The sequence below is a fragment of the Tachysurus vachellii genome, chromosome 9 (genome assembly GCF_030014155.1).
Source record: "Tachysurus vachellii isolate PV-2020 chromosome 9, HZAU_Pvac_v1, whole genome shotgun sequence".
Classification (NCBI taxonomy): domain Eukaryota; kingdom Metazoa; phylum Chordata; class Actinopteri; order Siluriformes; family Bagridae; genus Tachysurus; species Tachysurus vachellii.
In genome coordinates this window covers 11,481,265-11,498,063 of record NC_083468.1, presented here as the reverse complement: position 1 = coordinate 11,498,063, position 16,799 = coordinate 11,481,265, and the positions used below count along the sequence as shown (strand labels likewise).

Below are 16,799 nucleotides of genomic sequence, written 5' to 3'. Positions count from 1 at the left end.
CTGTGCACATCACCTGTCCCACCAAAGGTTACATTTATTGTCATCTAGCTGAACACTGTATTCACACAAAGGCTGAAACAGGGAGGGACAGTGTTCAAAATGCTCTGGATGTCAGATTTGATGTTCAGGTACAGCTCTAATGACAGTGTACAGAAGTGGTTGTAGGATTTATTTAAAAGGGGCAGATGACAATTCACAAAACCATAAACAGAATGTTTCCTAACAATATGCCAAGTGTATAAAACAATCTTGGGTTTAATCTCTGACAATGAAAATGCTTAAAACAAGACAAAGTTGTTCAAAGTGGACTTAGCATCGATGAGACCCCAGTGGACAGTTTCCAATTCTTTGGTGTCCCCATAATGGAGGACCTGTCACGGTCCTGCGACATTAACATCCGGGTGATGAAGGCCCATCAGTGTCTTTAGTACCTTAGAAGTTGGTTTAAATTCTCTCAAGCATTTAAGTTGGTAAAGACCTTTTATACCTGCACCACTGAATGCATCCTGATGAGAAGCATCATACTGTTCCTGAATCAGGCAGTGAAACCAGACAGAAGGGCTCTGTCAGATTCATAATTTACTTTTGTTACTTTGTTTCTGCATGAATGTCGAACACGGTCTTTTCCACCAGGGAAAGTGGTAGCTCAGTGGTCAAGGTCTTTGCCTACTGATGTTAAAGGTTCTGAGTTCAAATCCGAGCATCACCAAGCTGCCCTGCTGAACCTCTCAACTACTTAGCTGTATAAGTGTCTTGTGCAAAATGCTATAAATAGAGAGTGGGGTAATCGGCTGAGTGCTCTATGCACACTGAGCTCCCTAACCTGCAGTTGATCTACAGCAAGCGATGCTTAACCAAGGCCTCAGCAAAAAAAACATTGGACTTTTCTCTTTGTTCAAGAAGCGGAAGTGCTTTTCTGATTGCAGCAGAGAGCGAATGAGGGTCTTCTTCCCACAGGCCATTCGTCCCTCAACCAGGACAATACATAGAAACTGGACTTTTTTTTGGATTTAGCTACAACACATACTACTGCCACTAAGCATATTTTTTGCACTGTAATTTCACACATCAGGACATTCCTGTATATCCCTGTACTCGTCCTGTTCTGCCACCAATCTGCATTCATTATACAATTTTTTATAAACTTTTATATAATTTGTTTTTTTTCCACCTGCATAGTTAAATTCTATTTTATTTTATTATAACTTTATTGTAATTTTCATACATTTTGTGTACATTTTTATTCTTTATTCCCTTTTCTTCTTATTGATTCTTTTCACATTACTGTGTATGTGAAATAAAATTTTAAATTGAAAGAAGTGCTCAAAATTGCTCTAAATGCTGTCAAAAACAAGCATTTTTCAGATTTAAGAGCCAAAGGGAACCTTACTATTTCCAGAGAAATAACAACTCACTTTTGTAGGACCTGTTCCTGGCCACAAACCTTCAAGACGTAGCTGCTGATGTTCACTTGGCTCAGATCATCATGGGCCCAGCAGAGTGCCTGCATTATCAGCAGCTCAACTGGTGAACTTACTAAAAGGTAAAAAAAATAGACAAAGGAAGAACTTGACATTACTTGGCATGTAAATAGCAAAATTGTAGGGTAATTAGGTTACATTAATTAAATAGTAAATTATCTAATTATATTAGCTAGATAAAAGACACCAAAATCCAACATCTAATCAGTTAATACAAATAACTAAACATTATGCACATTTAGTAGTTGGCCTGCTAAAACCTAAACTGGTTTTATGTATTTTAAAAATAGTGCTATAATTTCCCCCAACAGAGCTTTAGGCTGCATCAAACCAGTGAGTCACTGACTGCATCAAATTTTTGGGTTTCTTTTTTGATGCTTTTCCATGCTTTTAATACATCCTCTTTCAGTTTTGTTTCCTTTATTTGAATGCATTTCACTGTAAACTTCTGAATTCATTCACTCTTTTTTCAGAAGCAGCCATGCGAGCTCAAACCATTACACTATTTTAAACAAATCACAGGTGAGCGTGTATGTTGAGATGCTTTCTTCCTCTGCATGTTGGTCTTTCCATCACATTGATAGATCTTTTTATATATATGCTGTATGTCCTATATACAGCATGCAATTATGAAGTAACACTTCATTTCTTACCCAAATGAAAAACTTCGAAAAGTATTACATGAATCTTGCATCATTTAATATAATCAAATGAATATTTTGAATTGAACATAACATTACTGTAACAGAAATTGCTCTGGTAATGTAAATGGACAAAACAAAAAACATGGAATAATTCTCACAATGAAACAAAAATACAATCATACTTAAACATTAAATTTTTTACATATTCCAGTGAATGGAAGTCTTAATTCTACACCATATGAAGCCATTACAGATTGTGCTTCCAAGTTTGTGGCAACGGATTATGGATTAAGAGATTACAGGCCACATAAAGCATAAACATAGTGCCGCAATCAATTTTTTTTGCAGTCAGATGTTTTCCAAAAACTGGCACCTCTCTATAAACATGTAACTATAGTCCAATTTGTGCAAACATTGAACACAAGTTGCTTAGAAGGGGAAGCAAAGCAAACCGTGTGGTTGGGCAATATTTGTATACTTAGGATTAATAGAATTCCCAGATTGATTTACCTATTACAGATGTTGAAGTTAAACCAGACACTTGTTAGCAAAGACTATTCTAGGTACAATGAGGTAAAATGCAAATTGCATCCGAACACCAAATCAAAAAGTAGTTTTTTAAAAAACTACTTTTTTAAAAGTAGTTTTCTAAAAAACCACCACCAAAATAAACTTTTCTGAATAAATGACTACAACCCTATACGGAACAACCCTTAGTACTCAAAAAAAACACAAAAGAAAATGAACACCCAACATGGGTATAAAAAGGCTTAAGAACAGATTAATATCTTGCCAGACAAAAGAATAAGACATAAGTGAATAAATAAATAATTTCTACAACTCATTATTTGCTCTAAAATGAACCTAAAAGAAAACAGATGACCTCCCAACAGATCATCTGAATATTTCCACCTGATGCCAGAATCTTGCTCTGCAAATGTCTGGTTGTGGAGGTTCACACAAACATTGCAACGTTACAGAGTAAAATGAGCCACACACAGCTAAAACAGACCAGCTGACATTATTTTTGTCTCAACATAAGGATTTTTTTTTTTTTTTATGTCATATGCCAAAAACATAGTGCTGACTTGAAGCCACGATGAAGAATATTCAGAAAGAACTTGATATTCTCTACACATTACAACTTGGGAAGCTGTATTTTCTATGACCCCCAACTTTTCAAGATGGGAGCACCAATGTCATGGCTGCACCCAACATGACAAAACAAAACAAGGTCTACAATATACAGTAACATAATTAGTAATATTGCATGTGACTGTTCAGTTCTTTGTCATTCAGTAGGGCAAAATTATGTTTAACATGCACAAAAACTCAAGAAAGCTAATTGAAGAAACTAAAAATCTGAGACTCACTGCTCTTGAAAAATTAACTGAAATAATATTATTAAAATAGATTCATTTTGGTCTATGACGGTATTGCCAACACTGTAACGCTATCACATTGTGTTTAAACACAAGAGACCTTACTTGCTTGTGAGAAACAAAAATTGTTGATAAAATTTACCATCACATGTGAAAGTCACAGGCTGCTGGGAATCCAAAATTTCAATGGAAACTTTCACACTGCAACTACCGTCTCCCACTACATCCCTGTGAGAGATCACTGGGTTCAAAACATATCCAGGGTTGGTAGAATGATCATCATGCGCAAACATTGATTTTAGTCTGTAAAAAAAACAAAGACAGATGCATGCTTAGAATAAGCATTTTATGAAATCAAATCTTGGCTTTGATTTAAAACACAACATATAACATTGCTCACATGGTAAGACAGCACTATAACTCATGACATCACAAAAGCTAAAACTATTTCAAGAGCTTGTATTTTCCCGCCAGACCTACTTTGCAATGTCTTCACAGAATGCTAAGATTTCTAGGTTCTGGTCCCAATTTTCTTGTAAAATGGTATTCATTCCTAGTGCTTTCCCACTTTTATGAGTGACCTGTAAAACATAGGCAGGGTAGTTCTGGTCAAACATACATACGTATACATACACACACAGTCACTTGAAATTTCGTGAACTCTTTAGAAATTTCTATATTTCTCTAAAAATAATGACCCAAACATCAGATTTTCACACAAGTTTTAAAAGTAAACAAAGTGAACAAACAAATAAGTCAAAAATATTATACTTTTTTTCTAATTAATGATAAAAATGATCCAGCATTACATATGTGACTTGCAAAAGAATGTGAACCTTTGCTTTCAGTATCTGTTGAAAGCCCCTGTGCAGCAATAACTAAAGTTTCCAGTAACTTTTGATCAGTCCTGCACCACAGCCAAGAAGAATTCAGCAGTTCAGAAGAGCTTAAACACTGGATTTTAGTGGGGGTCCTCACATAGACTGCTTGTTTCAAGTCCTTCCACAATATTTCTTTTGGATTCAAGTCAGGACATTATCTTTGTTCCTCTTTACATTAAAATTAGGGTTCCAGCGCGAAGCAACGAAGAAGGGTTCCAGCGCAAAGCAATAGGAACCCTATTGTATTTGTTAGGATTTTTAGGGGTTCAAGCGCGAAGCGCTGGAAACCTATTGTATTCGGTAGGATTTTTATTAGGGGTCAAGCCCCGAAGGGGCGTAGACATCTATTGTTATCGTTAGTTTTCTTATTATTATTAGGGGTCAAGCCCCGAAGGGGCGTAGACACATTGTTATCGTTAGTTTTCTTATTATTAGGGGTCAAGCCCCGAAGGGGCGTAGACACCTATTGTTATCGTTAGTTTTCTTCTTCTTCTTCTTATTATTATTATTATTATTAGGGGTCAAGCCCCGAAGGGGCATAGAAACCTATTGTTATCGTTAGTTTTCTTATTATTAGGGGTCAAGCCCCGAAGGGGCGTAGACACCTATTGTTATCGTTAGTTTTCTTATTATTAGTTATTATTATTATTCCGTCCGTCATTGAAGTCAATGGCAGCCCATAGAACCGTACTTAGGAAAGTTATGAAATTTGGCACACATGTAGAGGCCAGTCTTAGAAGTTACTGTAGCAACTTTGGTGTGTCTAGCTCAAACCGTCTAGCGCCACCAACAGTCCAAAACCCAATTTTGTGCTGAATCGTAAGGCCTAGAGGCAAAATTCTTGCAACATCAGAATCAGAATCACAAAGGTCTTTATTGCCAAGTATGTTTAGGCAAAATTCTTGCAGAATCAGAACCAGAATCAGAAAGGTCTTTATGAGGAACACACACACACTTACACACACACACACACTTACTCAGACTCGCACACTCACATACTCACACAGACACGCGCACACACAGACACGCGCACACACAGACACGCGCACACACAGACACGCGCACACACAGACACGCGCACACACAGACACGCGCACACACAGACATACAGACACACACCCTCTCACACACACAGACACACACACACAGACACACACCCTCTCACACACACAGACACACACACAGACAGACAGACACAGACAGACAGACAGACAGACAGACAGACAGACACACACACTCGAAAGCACACTCACACAGACACTCACACAGACACTCACACAGACACTCACACAGACACTCACACAGACACTCACACAGACACTCACACAGACACTCACACAGACACTCACACACTTTATTGTCAAGTATGTTTTCACATACGAGGAACACACACATTGACACACAAACACACACACGGGGTCAAGCCGATCAGATGCGCTCAGAACATGTCGCTGATGAACCATACCAAGTTTCCACACTCGCACACTCACATACTCACACACACACACTTTATTGCCAAGTATGTTTTCACATACGAGGAACACACACACACACAGAGACACACACACACACACACACACTCACACACACTCACACACACTCACACACACTCACACACACTCACACACACTCACACACACTCACACACACTCACATTTTACGAATGCAATGCCATATCGCTACAAAACTTGGTATGGTTCATCAGCGACATGTTCTGAGCGCATCTGATCGGCTTGACCCCGGTATCGCTGCTTGCAGCTTTATTTAGGGGTCAAGCCCCGAAGGGGCGTAGACACCTATTGTTATCGTTAGTTTTCTTCTTATTATTATTATTCTTCCGTCTTCCGCCATTGAAGTCAATGGCAGCCCATAGAACCGTACGTAGGAAAGTTATGAAATTTGGCACACATGTAGAGGCCAGTCTTAGAAGTTACTGTAGCAACATTGGTATGTCTAGCTCAAACCGTCTAGCGCCACCAACAGTCCAAAAACCCAATTTTGTGCTGAATCGTAAGGCCTAGAGGCAAAATTCTTGCAGAATCAGAATCAGAATCACAAAGGTCTTTATTGCCAAGTATGTTTAGGCAAAATTCTTGCAAAATCAGAATCAGAATCAGAAAGGTCTTTATGAGGAACACACACACATACTTACTCACACTCGCACACACAGACACAGACACTCACACACAGACACGCACACACACAGACGAGGAACACACACACACAGACGAGGAACACACACAGACGAGGAACACACACAGACGAGGAACACACACAGACGAGGAACACACACAGACGAGGAACACACACACACACACAGACGAGGAACACACACACACACACACAGACGAGGAACACACACACACACACACAGACGAGGAACACACACACACACAGACGAGGAGCACAGAGACACATACACACACAGACACACACACACAGACACACACTCACACTATTGTCAAGTATGTTTTCACATACGAGGAACACACACTGACACATTTACACACACACACACACACACACACACTAACACACACACACAGACGCACAGAGACACACTCACTCACTCACACAGACAGACACGCACACACAGACAGGCACAGAGACACACTCACTCACTCGCACACACAGACAGACACGCACACACAGACACGCATTTTACGAATGCAATGCCATATCGCTACAAAACTTGGTATGGTTCATCAGCGACATGTTCTGAGCGCATCTGATCGGCTTGACCCCAGTATCGCTGCTTGCAGCTATATTTATTATTATTATTATTCTTCCTTTTCCGCCATTGAAGTCAATGGCAGCCCATAGAACCGTACGTAGGAAAGTTATGAAATTTGGCACACATGTAGAGGCCAGTCTTAGAAGTTACTGTAGCAACTTGTGTGTCTAGCTCAAACCCTCTAGCACCACCAACAGTCCAAAAACCCAATTTTGTGCTGAATCGTAAGGCCTAGAGGCAAAATTCTTGCAACATCAGAATCAGAAAGGTCTTTATGAGGAACACACACACATTTAAAACACACACACTTACTCATACTCACACACACGCAGACACACACACACGCAGACACACTCAACAGACACACTTTGTCAAGTATGTTGTCACATACGAGGAACACACACACACACTCTCAGACACACACACACAGACACACACACACACAGACACACAGACACACAGACACACACAGACACAGACACACACGGGGTCAAGCCGATCAGATGCGCTCAGAACATGTCGCTGATGAACCATACCAAGTTTCCACACTCTCACACACACACACTTCTACACACACTTCTACACACACTTCTACACACACACAAACATGAATTTTCACGTTAAGTTCAGTATTTTAACAATGCAATGCCATATCGCTATGAAACTTGGTATGGTTCAGCAGCGATATGTTCTGAGCGCATCTGATCGGCTTGACCCCGGTATCGCTGCTTGCAGCTATATTTATTATTATTATTATTATTCCGCCCTACAAACGATCGTGCAGTCCAAACCGTAAGGCCTAGAGAGCTCAAACTTGGTCAGATGGTAGTACTGGTCACAGTTACTCAGGCCCAAGGACTCAGCGAAATCGGCCAATAGGGGTGCTTCAGCACCCCCCAATGCGTTTGTGCCCATAACTCCTAAACCATATGTCCAAATCTCAACTGCTTTATATCATTTGATAGGTCTCCACATACTGAACAACTTTGCCTTGGACCAATGCTGTCAATCAAATTGTTCATTAATTATCCTTGATCAGGTGAAAAACCTACTTTTGCAATCTAGTCCTAGGTTTTTCGCCTGATTGAGACCAATCCAGTGCAGTAATATTCTCTGGAGTCTCAATGTCAATAATTATCGAAAAAAAGTCGAAATTTTGATTCAGGGTCCTTAAGGGGCCCCAAAACGTTCGGACTGTGAGGAGCCAGTTTTACTAAAATGGCAATAACTCAAGAACTAAATGAGCTATCAACACCAAGCTTGGGACAAATGTGAAAGAGGTCAAACCGAGGTCACAGTTCAAAAACCACGGCGATTGGCCACTTGGTGGCGCTATAACAGAAAAATCTCTAAAAACAGCCCTTTTTAAAAAAAAGCCCTCCAGCGCCAACAACAGTCCAAAAACCCAATTTTGTGCTGACGCGTAAGGCCTAGAGACAAAATTCCTGCATCATCAGAATCAGAATCTTTATTGCCAAGTATGTTTTCACATACGAGGAACGCTCGCTCCCTCCCTCGCACGCTCGCTCCCTCGCACACTCGCTCCCTCGCACACTCGCTCCCTCGCACACTCAAAGTTTTGAAAATCCTTTAAGGCCTTAAACTCCCTAAAGGCCTTAAACGCTTGAACCCGGGGAAATGCTGCTTGCAGCTTTAATTATCATTGTCTTTGTTCCTCTTTAATCATTCTTTGGTAGACAGACTTGGGTGCTTGATTACCATTTCCAATTAGCATAATTCTGAATTCATTGTTCTATAAATGATAGCAAGCTGTCCTGGCCCAGGTGCAGCAATACAGGCCCAAAGCATGATACTACCACCATGTTTCACAGAAGGTATAAGGTTCGTATGCTGGAATTCAGTATTTTTGTTTTTCCAAACTTAATGCTTCTCATTTTAAACCAAAAGATCTCTTTTGGTCTCATTTCTATTGCTACATCAATGTAGAGATTAGAAAACCATTTCCAAGTGTTTTGCAACTTTTATGGTTTGGGTCCATAATGGCTTGCAATTATTGATGGATGGAAATTCTGTACTGACCCAGCAAAGACTAAGAAATTATCATGGTATCTGTCTATGAACTGAAGCTTAACCATAAGTGGGCCAAGAAGCAGGACAAGGACGCTAGGTGCACACAAGTAAGTCTAAACAGTTAAAAAAAAAACAATTAAAATGAAAGAAATGCAACATTATGGAAGTCAAAGTAATATTGTGGAACAACATAAAAAGAGCAACTCCAAGCAAGCAAGAACAGCAGTTTTGCATGTCTAAAAACAGTGTGAACACTGGAACTGGCCTGAGAATCTAGGTTAAAATATTTTACATTTAATTTTATGCACTGTTTTAAAAGTTACAAATATTATAAATAGCTTTATAGTAAATCTATTATGTATTTGATAAATTAACAATCATATCAATATTTGTTTTATACTGCATGCTGCAGTTTTAGCCATAACATTTGTACAAATATTACACACGATGTAGTAAATGTAGTTCTCATTCTTTACTTACTTTACTTTGGCTGTTTAGGAAGGAGATTGTAGGCACTTTTTCCCTGGTAACTGCCATTCCAGTTGATGCCCTTCTGAGTTGATTAGCTGTAGTGCACTTCTCTTTTTCCTGTGCTAAAGAACTGTTGATTGTCATGGCTTCTGTGTCCTCTTGCAACACTGCATCCCAGGGGTCACTTGCAGGCACAGACTCCACTATTACAGGTCCACATAGTGCACCAGGAATATCATCTACCTCCACTTGACTCTTGCTAAGAGGGTCCAAATCCAGCCAGTCAAAGCAGCTAAAGCTAGGAGAATCAGTAGGGTAGAGTACAGGCTCCAGGGACTTGACCCTAACTGAGTTTTCATCTATGATCAAAGACCTGCCATTTTTTAAGTATTCTGAAGTGCTGGCAATCTTGTCAAAGAGCCTTGCCATTTCTGGGTTAATCACTGGCTGATGAAAGACCTGAGGAGTGACTGGCTGGACTGACACAAAAGGGAGGAATTGGCTCTGTTGGACAGGGAGCTGGACAGCCTGGAACGGAAAAACTGGGCTTGGCCTATGTGTCAGAGTAGGCATAGCGGAATTTGAATTGGAGAGCATGGATGCCCAATGTAATGGATGTGGGCTGAAAGTTTGTCCACATGTGTTTGATGCACCGAGGTTGTGATGCAACAGAGATGGTGGCCTGCCAAAATTATTATCCAAAAGCACCTTCTCCAGCTCCTCATTTGTCAACGTCTCCACATTAATGTCTGCAAAAGTGTCCTTCTCAGACTTCTTCTTGGGTTCTGATTCAGGGAAGACAATGAGATCTTTCTCCAGCTGGCTGAGAGATGTTACAGATGCTTGTGCATCAAGGTGTGCCTTCATATGGGATGGACAGACTTGACTTTTGTGTCTCCGTTCATGTTGCATTTTATTCAATGCATCTGCCTCCATGCGCAAAGCCTCATCCTTACCCACTAATCCCTTAGGCCGAACCTCTAGGGAAGTGGCTGTATTGTCCGGCTCATACCCACTGCCACTGGACATCGGGTCCATAGTAATGTCACTATGCCATGAACAAGGACGATAATTAAAATAGATCGATTCGTATTGGATACAATGCCTACAATGAGAGAGAGAAACATTCATGAGAACCAAAAAAAAAAAAAAAAAAAAAAAAATTCTTTGAGTGTGAAAAGTCTACATAAAGCAAATTTTAAAAATGAAGTACATTTGAAAGCATTAAATTGACAATGTGCCTTCAGATTTAGACACAGTCGGGCCCCATTCGAACAGACAATTCTCATAAATTTTGCCTCTGTATGCCACCACAATGAATTTTAAATGAAGTAATCATGATGTTATTGAAATATTGCATTAACGGTTTAGAAATACATACTGAACTATAGTGTACATATACAGTACAGACATATAAACAATTTATTTATATCCAATTAGCAATGCAAATAATGTCTACTTTTGGCTTTTCCTGTTAGGGGTTTCCACAGCAAATCATTAGTTTCCACCTAGCTCGATCCTCAGCATCCTGTACCATCGCACCAATTACCTTCATGTTCTCTTTCAACACATCTTGACCTCTTACTTGGCAGCTCCATCTCCAAACACCCTTCTACCAATGTAACCACTCTCCCTGCACATGTCCAAACCATCTCAATCTAGCCTCTCTGTCCTTGTCCCCAAAACAGCCAACCTGAGCAGTCCCTCTGGTGTGGTTTTCCCTAATACTGCCCATCCTCATCACTCCAAAAGAGAACCTCAAACACTCATCTCTGCCTCATGTTTCCTCACTGCTACAATCTCTAGTCCATAAAACACTATTTAAATGTAATATCATTTGCGAGAGTATTAGCTTGTGATGCCTGTATCAGGATACGTCTCGTATCATGTATTTAGTGTTTCCATTTTCTTCCTTATTCAATAAATAATATTATACACACACACACACACATTTTATTTTTTATATCACTAGAATAATTGAACCCTTTAGATCCCTTAGAAAGGTACAAACACTTGTAGATACAAGTTTGATAACGTGTAAATGTTTGGGGATGCAAGCTAGTACAGAGGCGTGTCAAAATTTGTTTATGTAAGCAAGTGGGAGATGAAATGATCTCCCAAAGGCATAGTGTTACAGATGATACATTCCCTTTATATTGTAAGCAAAATCTTTATTTTTCCATAGTTTACATTTTCAAAATAACAAAAGAAAAAGGGCCTGCTGCAAATGTTTGGGCACCCCATTGGCCAGTATCACAGCTAGTAAATGCTTTTTGTAGCCAGCCATGAGTCTTAGTTCTAGTTTGAGAGGTTTTTGTCCATTCTTACTTACAAATGTCTTTCGGTTCTGTGAGATTCCTGGGCTGTCTTGCATGCACTGATTGAAAATCTTCGAAAATTGATTTTCAATTATGTTTAGGTCAGGAGACTGAGGGCCATAGCAAAACCTTCAGCTTGTGCCTTTTGAGGTGTGTTTAGGATCCTTATCCATTTGTAGAAACTACCCTCTTTTCAACTTCAGGTTTTTTTTGGTGTCATGTTTGCTTCCAGAATTTATTTTAATACATTCTTCCCTCTACCTGTGAAATGTTCCCTGTGCCACTGATACAAAATAGAACCCCAAACCATGATTGATCCACCCCATGCTTAACAGTTGGATGGGTGTTCTTTTCATTAAATTCTGTGCCCTTTGTTCTCCAAACATACCTTTGCTCAATGTGGCCAATGAGTTCTATTTTAACCCACAGTATCAGTATCTCACACCCACTGTGAAATTTGGTGGAGGATGTTTGATGGTCTGTGAATGCTTCAGCAAGGCTGGAATCTGGCACATTTGTCTTTGTAAAGGCACATGAATCAAGCCATATATACAATGATTGTCTAGGAAGAAAACTTGCTTCCTTTTGCTCTGACAGTGCTCCCCAACTCTGAGGATTGGTTTGACCAATAGGACAATGCTCCATGACACACAGCCAAGGTGTGGATGGAGGCCAACCACATCAATGTTCATGGCCAGCCCAAGCTCCAGACCTGAACCATACTGAAAACTTCTGGAATGTCATCAAGAGGAAGCTGGATGATCACATGCCAGGAGTAACAGTCACCCAACAGCGAATTCAATCCTTGAACAATACTAATGTTTAAACTTGTCCGTTAAAACATTAGTATTGTAGTGTTTAAAAATTAATGATCTTGTATTCATTGTATTATGAGGTCTGAAACACTGGATCTTTATTTTGACCATTAGTATTTTTCTACAAATAAATGATCTAAATGACAATGTTTATTTAGAATTTGGGAAAAATGTTAACAGTATTTTACAGAATAAAACAAATGTTAATTTTACTCAAACACATACTGATAAACAGTTTAAAAAAATAACTGCAGTGGTCTCTTAATTTATAGTACATCAGCTCGATTGATGTTAATCGTGCACCTGAAGTGGTCGACAACAGTCTTGGTAACGCCAATATAAAAAAAAACTGATTTATCAAAAGATGTTACAAGGGGGACATGAGATTAGATCAAAAACATAAAAGGAAGTAGTGTGCCTACAGAGAAACTTTATATACGAACACCTTGTTTAATAAAAGGCTCAATGGGGCAAAGCTACTGCAGCAACAAAGAAAATACACAACCAACAAGGGCTTTGATAGATACGATTTGTGCTCTATTTCCTATTTTGACAAATAACATTTTATCATTATTCTGAGCCTTTCAAAGAAGCTGGGAAAAACCATTTTGAATGAAGCACCAGTCAATCAATCAATCATGCTTGCAAACAATTCACTCTCACAAAAGGACATCACTGGACCCTTACTGGACCCTCTGCAGTTTGCCTACAGAGCAAACAGGTCTGTGAATGATGCAGTCAATATGGGACTGCATTATGTTCTGCAGCATCTGGACAGACCTGCTTAACACCATCTGCAGATCTGCTTTTAACACCATCATCCCATCACTCCTCTAGCCAAAATTAACCCAGCTCTCTGTGCCCTCCTCTGTCGGTCAGTGGATCACCAGCTTTCTGACAGGCAGCAGCTAGTGTGACTGGGAAAAGTCAAATCCAGCACCCGCACCATCAGCACTTGCGCCCCTCAGGGTTGTGTCCTCTCACACTGCTCTTTAGACAAATTACTGCACTTCTAATGACCCCTCTGTCAAGCTCCTGAAGTTTGCAGACGACACCGCACTGATCGGCCTCCTCCAGGACAGTGTTGAGTCTGCTTATAGACTGGAGGTTGAACGGCCAGCTGTCTGGTGCAGTCTTAACAACCTGGAGCTGAACACGCTCAAGACAGTGGAGATGATATTGGACTTCAGGAGAAACCCCCCTGCTCTCCCCCCACTTGCCAACATGGACAGCATTGTGACAGCAGTGGAATCATTCAGATTCCTGGGAACCACAATCTCCCAGGACCTGAAGTGGGACATTCACATAGACTCTATTGTGAAAAAGGTCCAGCAGAGGTTGTGCTTCCTTTGCCAGCTGAGGAAGTTCAACCTGCTACAGGATCTGCTGAAACAGTTCTACTCTGCCATCATTGAATCCATCCTCTGCACCTCAATTACTGTTTGGTTCAGCTCAGCTACCAAATCTAACCTCAGAAGACTACAGAGGGTAGTCCGGACTGCTGAGCAAACCATTGGCACAACATTCCCCACTCTCCAAGATCTGTACTTCTCAAGAGTGAGCAAAAGGGCAAAGACATCACTCTGGACCCCTCACATCCAGCACACTCCCTCTTTTAACTGTTGCCATCTGGTTGACACTACATCAGAGCACCAGAATGACCAGACACAGGAACAGTTTCTTAACTCACGCAATTCATCTGATGAACACTAAACATACACGGAACACACAACACTATTCTTACACATTATTTACTTAACATATACTATGTATACTTCAATTGCACATTTCACACTTGTACATACAATTTGTCTGTATTGCACATTTCATTTACACATTTCACACTTGTACATACAATTTGTCTATATTGTATGTCATTCTATTACACTGTGGAGCTTCTGTCACTAAAACAAATTCATCACATGTGAAAACACCTGGCAATAAAGCTCTTTCTGATGCTGATTCTAATTCTGAAATTAGAATATGGTGAAACACCAATCAGCTAATCAACTCAAAACACCTGCACAAAATGGTCATTAAAATGGGCTCACAATTTGGTTCACTAGGCTACACAATCATGGGGAAGACTGCAAAGACTTCAACAATTACTTCAATCTGTGTGTATTGAATATATATTTGAGTACATTTATATATAATAGTTATATTTCACTATTTAAGTTGAATTACAGGGGGCACGGTGGCTTAGTGGTTAGCACGTTTGCCTCACACCTCCAGGGTTGGGGGTTCGATTCCCGCCTCTGCCTTGTGTGTGGAGTTTGCATGTTCTCCCCGTGCCTTGGGGGTTTCCTCAGGGTACTCCGGTTTCCTCCCCCAGTCCAAAGACATGCATGGTAGGTTGATTGGCATCTATGGAAAATTGTCCATAGTGTGTGATTGCGTGAGTGAATGAGAGTGTGTGTGTGTGCCCTGCGATGGGTTGGCACTCCGTCCAGGGTGTATCCTGCCTTGATGCCCGATGACGCCTGAGATAGGCACAGGCTCCACGTGACCAGAGGTAGTTCAGATAAACGGTAGAAAATGAATGAATGAAGGAAGTTGAATTACTGAAATAAATGGAAACTTTTCCACGACATTCTATTTGATTGAGATGCACCCGTATATCCAGGCTCCCGCTACAAGAATTAAAATGCATCAAGTTTTCTACTCAAAGTATTTTAAGTACAGAATATTATAACCTACAACCCTGTAGTTGATTTTCCCTACAACAGCACAAACCCAGAGTGTTTTATTCATTTTATACAGTGCGACTGTATAAAATGAATAAAACATTTTTGAATATATGATATAACATATATTCATATATAATGAATATAACATTTTAAAACAAAAATATTGTGACGATGTATTTACCTTGCTTTATGATTTAGATTAAGAAAAAAGTGGCTTGTACCTAATATTACAAAAGTTTTTGATGTTACCAGTCCATAGCTTCTTCACATCTGCACACACAACCCAAGCAAACAGAAATAATTACATAACTGTAACTTGAACAGAGAATCCTATGTTCAAGCCAAGTATGGCATAGTGCAATAGAACTAAAAAAAAAACAAAAAAAAAAAAAACACACACACTTTAAAGGAGCACCAACATGCATAGTGAGGCCTGTATGGGCTTATTGTGAAGGGGACGTCTAGCAGGGTTCAGGTAACCAAACGTCTACACCTGAAATTCAGTACTGTGCAGAGTAGTTTAAAGGGCTGAACTGAAGGCAAAACTTACTCGCCCCATCCCCCACCCTTAAGGACATGTGTCTTTGTTCCTAGCTCTGAACCCAACAAGAACTTAACAGAAAGGTACCATTAAGTGGTAGTCGAACAATGTTACAATACGTCCAACAACGAATGTTACAATATACAAGAACATAACACTGCGCTACAGTTTAACTCACATGTTAGTTAACAGACTGGCCGTTTCCCCACCTGTAACTCTAAATCCATTCATTATTATATGTACCTCCAACAACACGCTTCAAAAAGATCAAACCCAAAATAGAATTTAAAAAGGTATAATTTAAAAACGAGGTAGACTATAAATCAGAAACGTATCGTTTCTAGATTAACGAGCAAGAGAAAAGCTAATAAAGTTCCTCCGAAACCGATGCCACAGCAAGCTAACAAACAGCAAAACACTCAAATATAAGACGTTGATAAATTAGTTGGAACATGTAGATATATCAATACATGGAACAGATACTAATCTAAACCACTTCAAACTAAGACAAATAAAAACAACAACTTGTGGACATGTGAACTATGAGCTTTCTACAATGTTTTCGGGAAAAAAAAAAAACATGAGAACATTTTGGCCAACAAAAAACGACGAAGCCAAAGCGTCTTTAGTTTACCTACGTATTAGTGAATAAAGGCTCCCACCTTCAAACTTTCCGAGGTTTTGAGCTGGATATTTCCTTAAGGCCGGAAAATTTGCTCACCTAGTCTCAGACACGTCAGTTCCTGTTGGACTAGTTGCCTAAAATGGCGCAACAGCGACTCATTCAACCGAGGACGACTACTGAGTATAT

At 39.9% G+C, this 16,799-nt stretch overlaps 1 protein-coding gene across 6 annotated transcripts in view; it reads right to left on the bottom strand.

Annotated features, from left to right (window-relative positions):
- The window catches only part of pik3c2a (phosphatidylinositol-4-phosphate 3-kinase, catalytic subunit type 2 alpha), a 72,541-nt gene extending 55,742 nt beyond the window's left edge, over positions 1–16,799 (bottom strand). For 4 of the 6 annotated variants that reach the window (XR_009649009.1, XR_009649010.1, XM_060877690.1 and 1 more), the window contains exons 1-5: positions 16,651–16,799; positions 9,634–10,729; positions 3,988–4,088; positions 3,650–3,810; positions 1,416–1,536 (exon numbers count right to left, since the gene is read on the bottom strand). Coding sequence is in view for 4 of the 6 variants with exons in the window: in XM_060877690.1 (XP_060733673.1) it covers positions 1,416–1,536; positions 3,650–3,810; positions 3,988–4,088; positions 9,634–10,662 (1,412 nt within the window). In the remaining 2 variants the exon portion in view is untranslated. Of the gene's footprint in view, positions 1–1,415; positions 1,537–3,649; positions 3,811–3,987; positions 4,089–9,633; positions 10,730–16,622 lie in introns of all 6 variants that reach the window. The other 2 variants (XM_060877692.1, XM_060877691.1) reach the window with 2 other exon arrangements.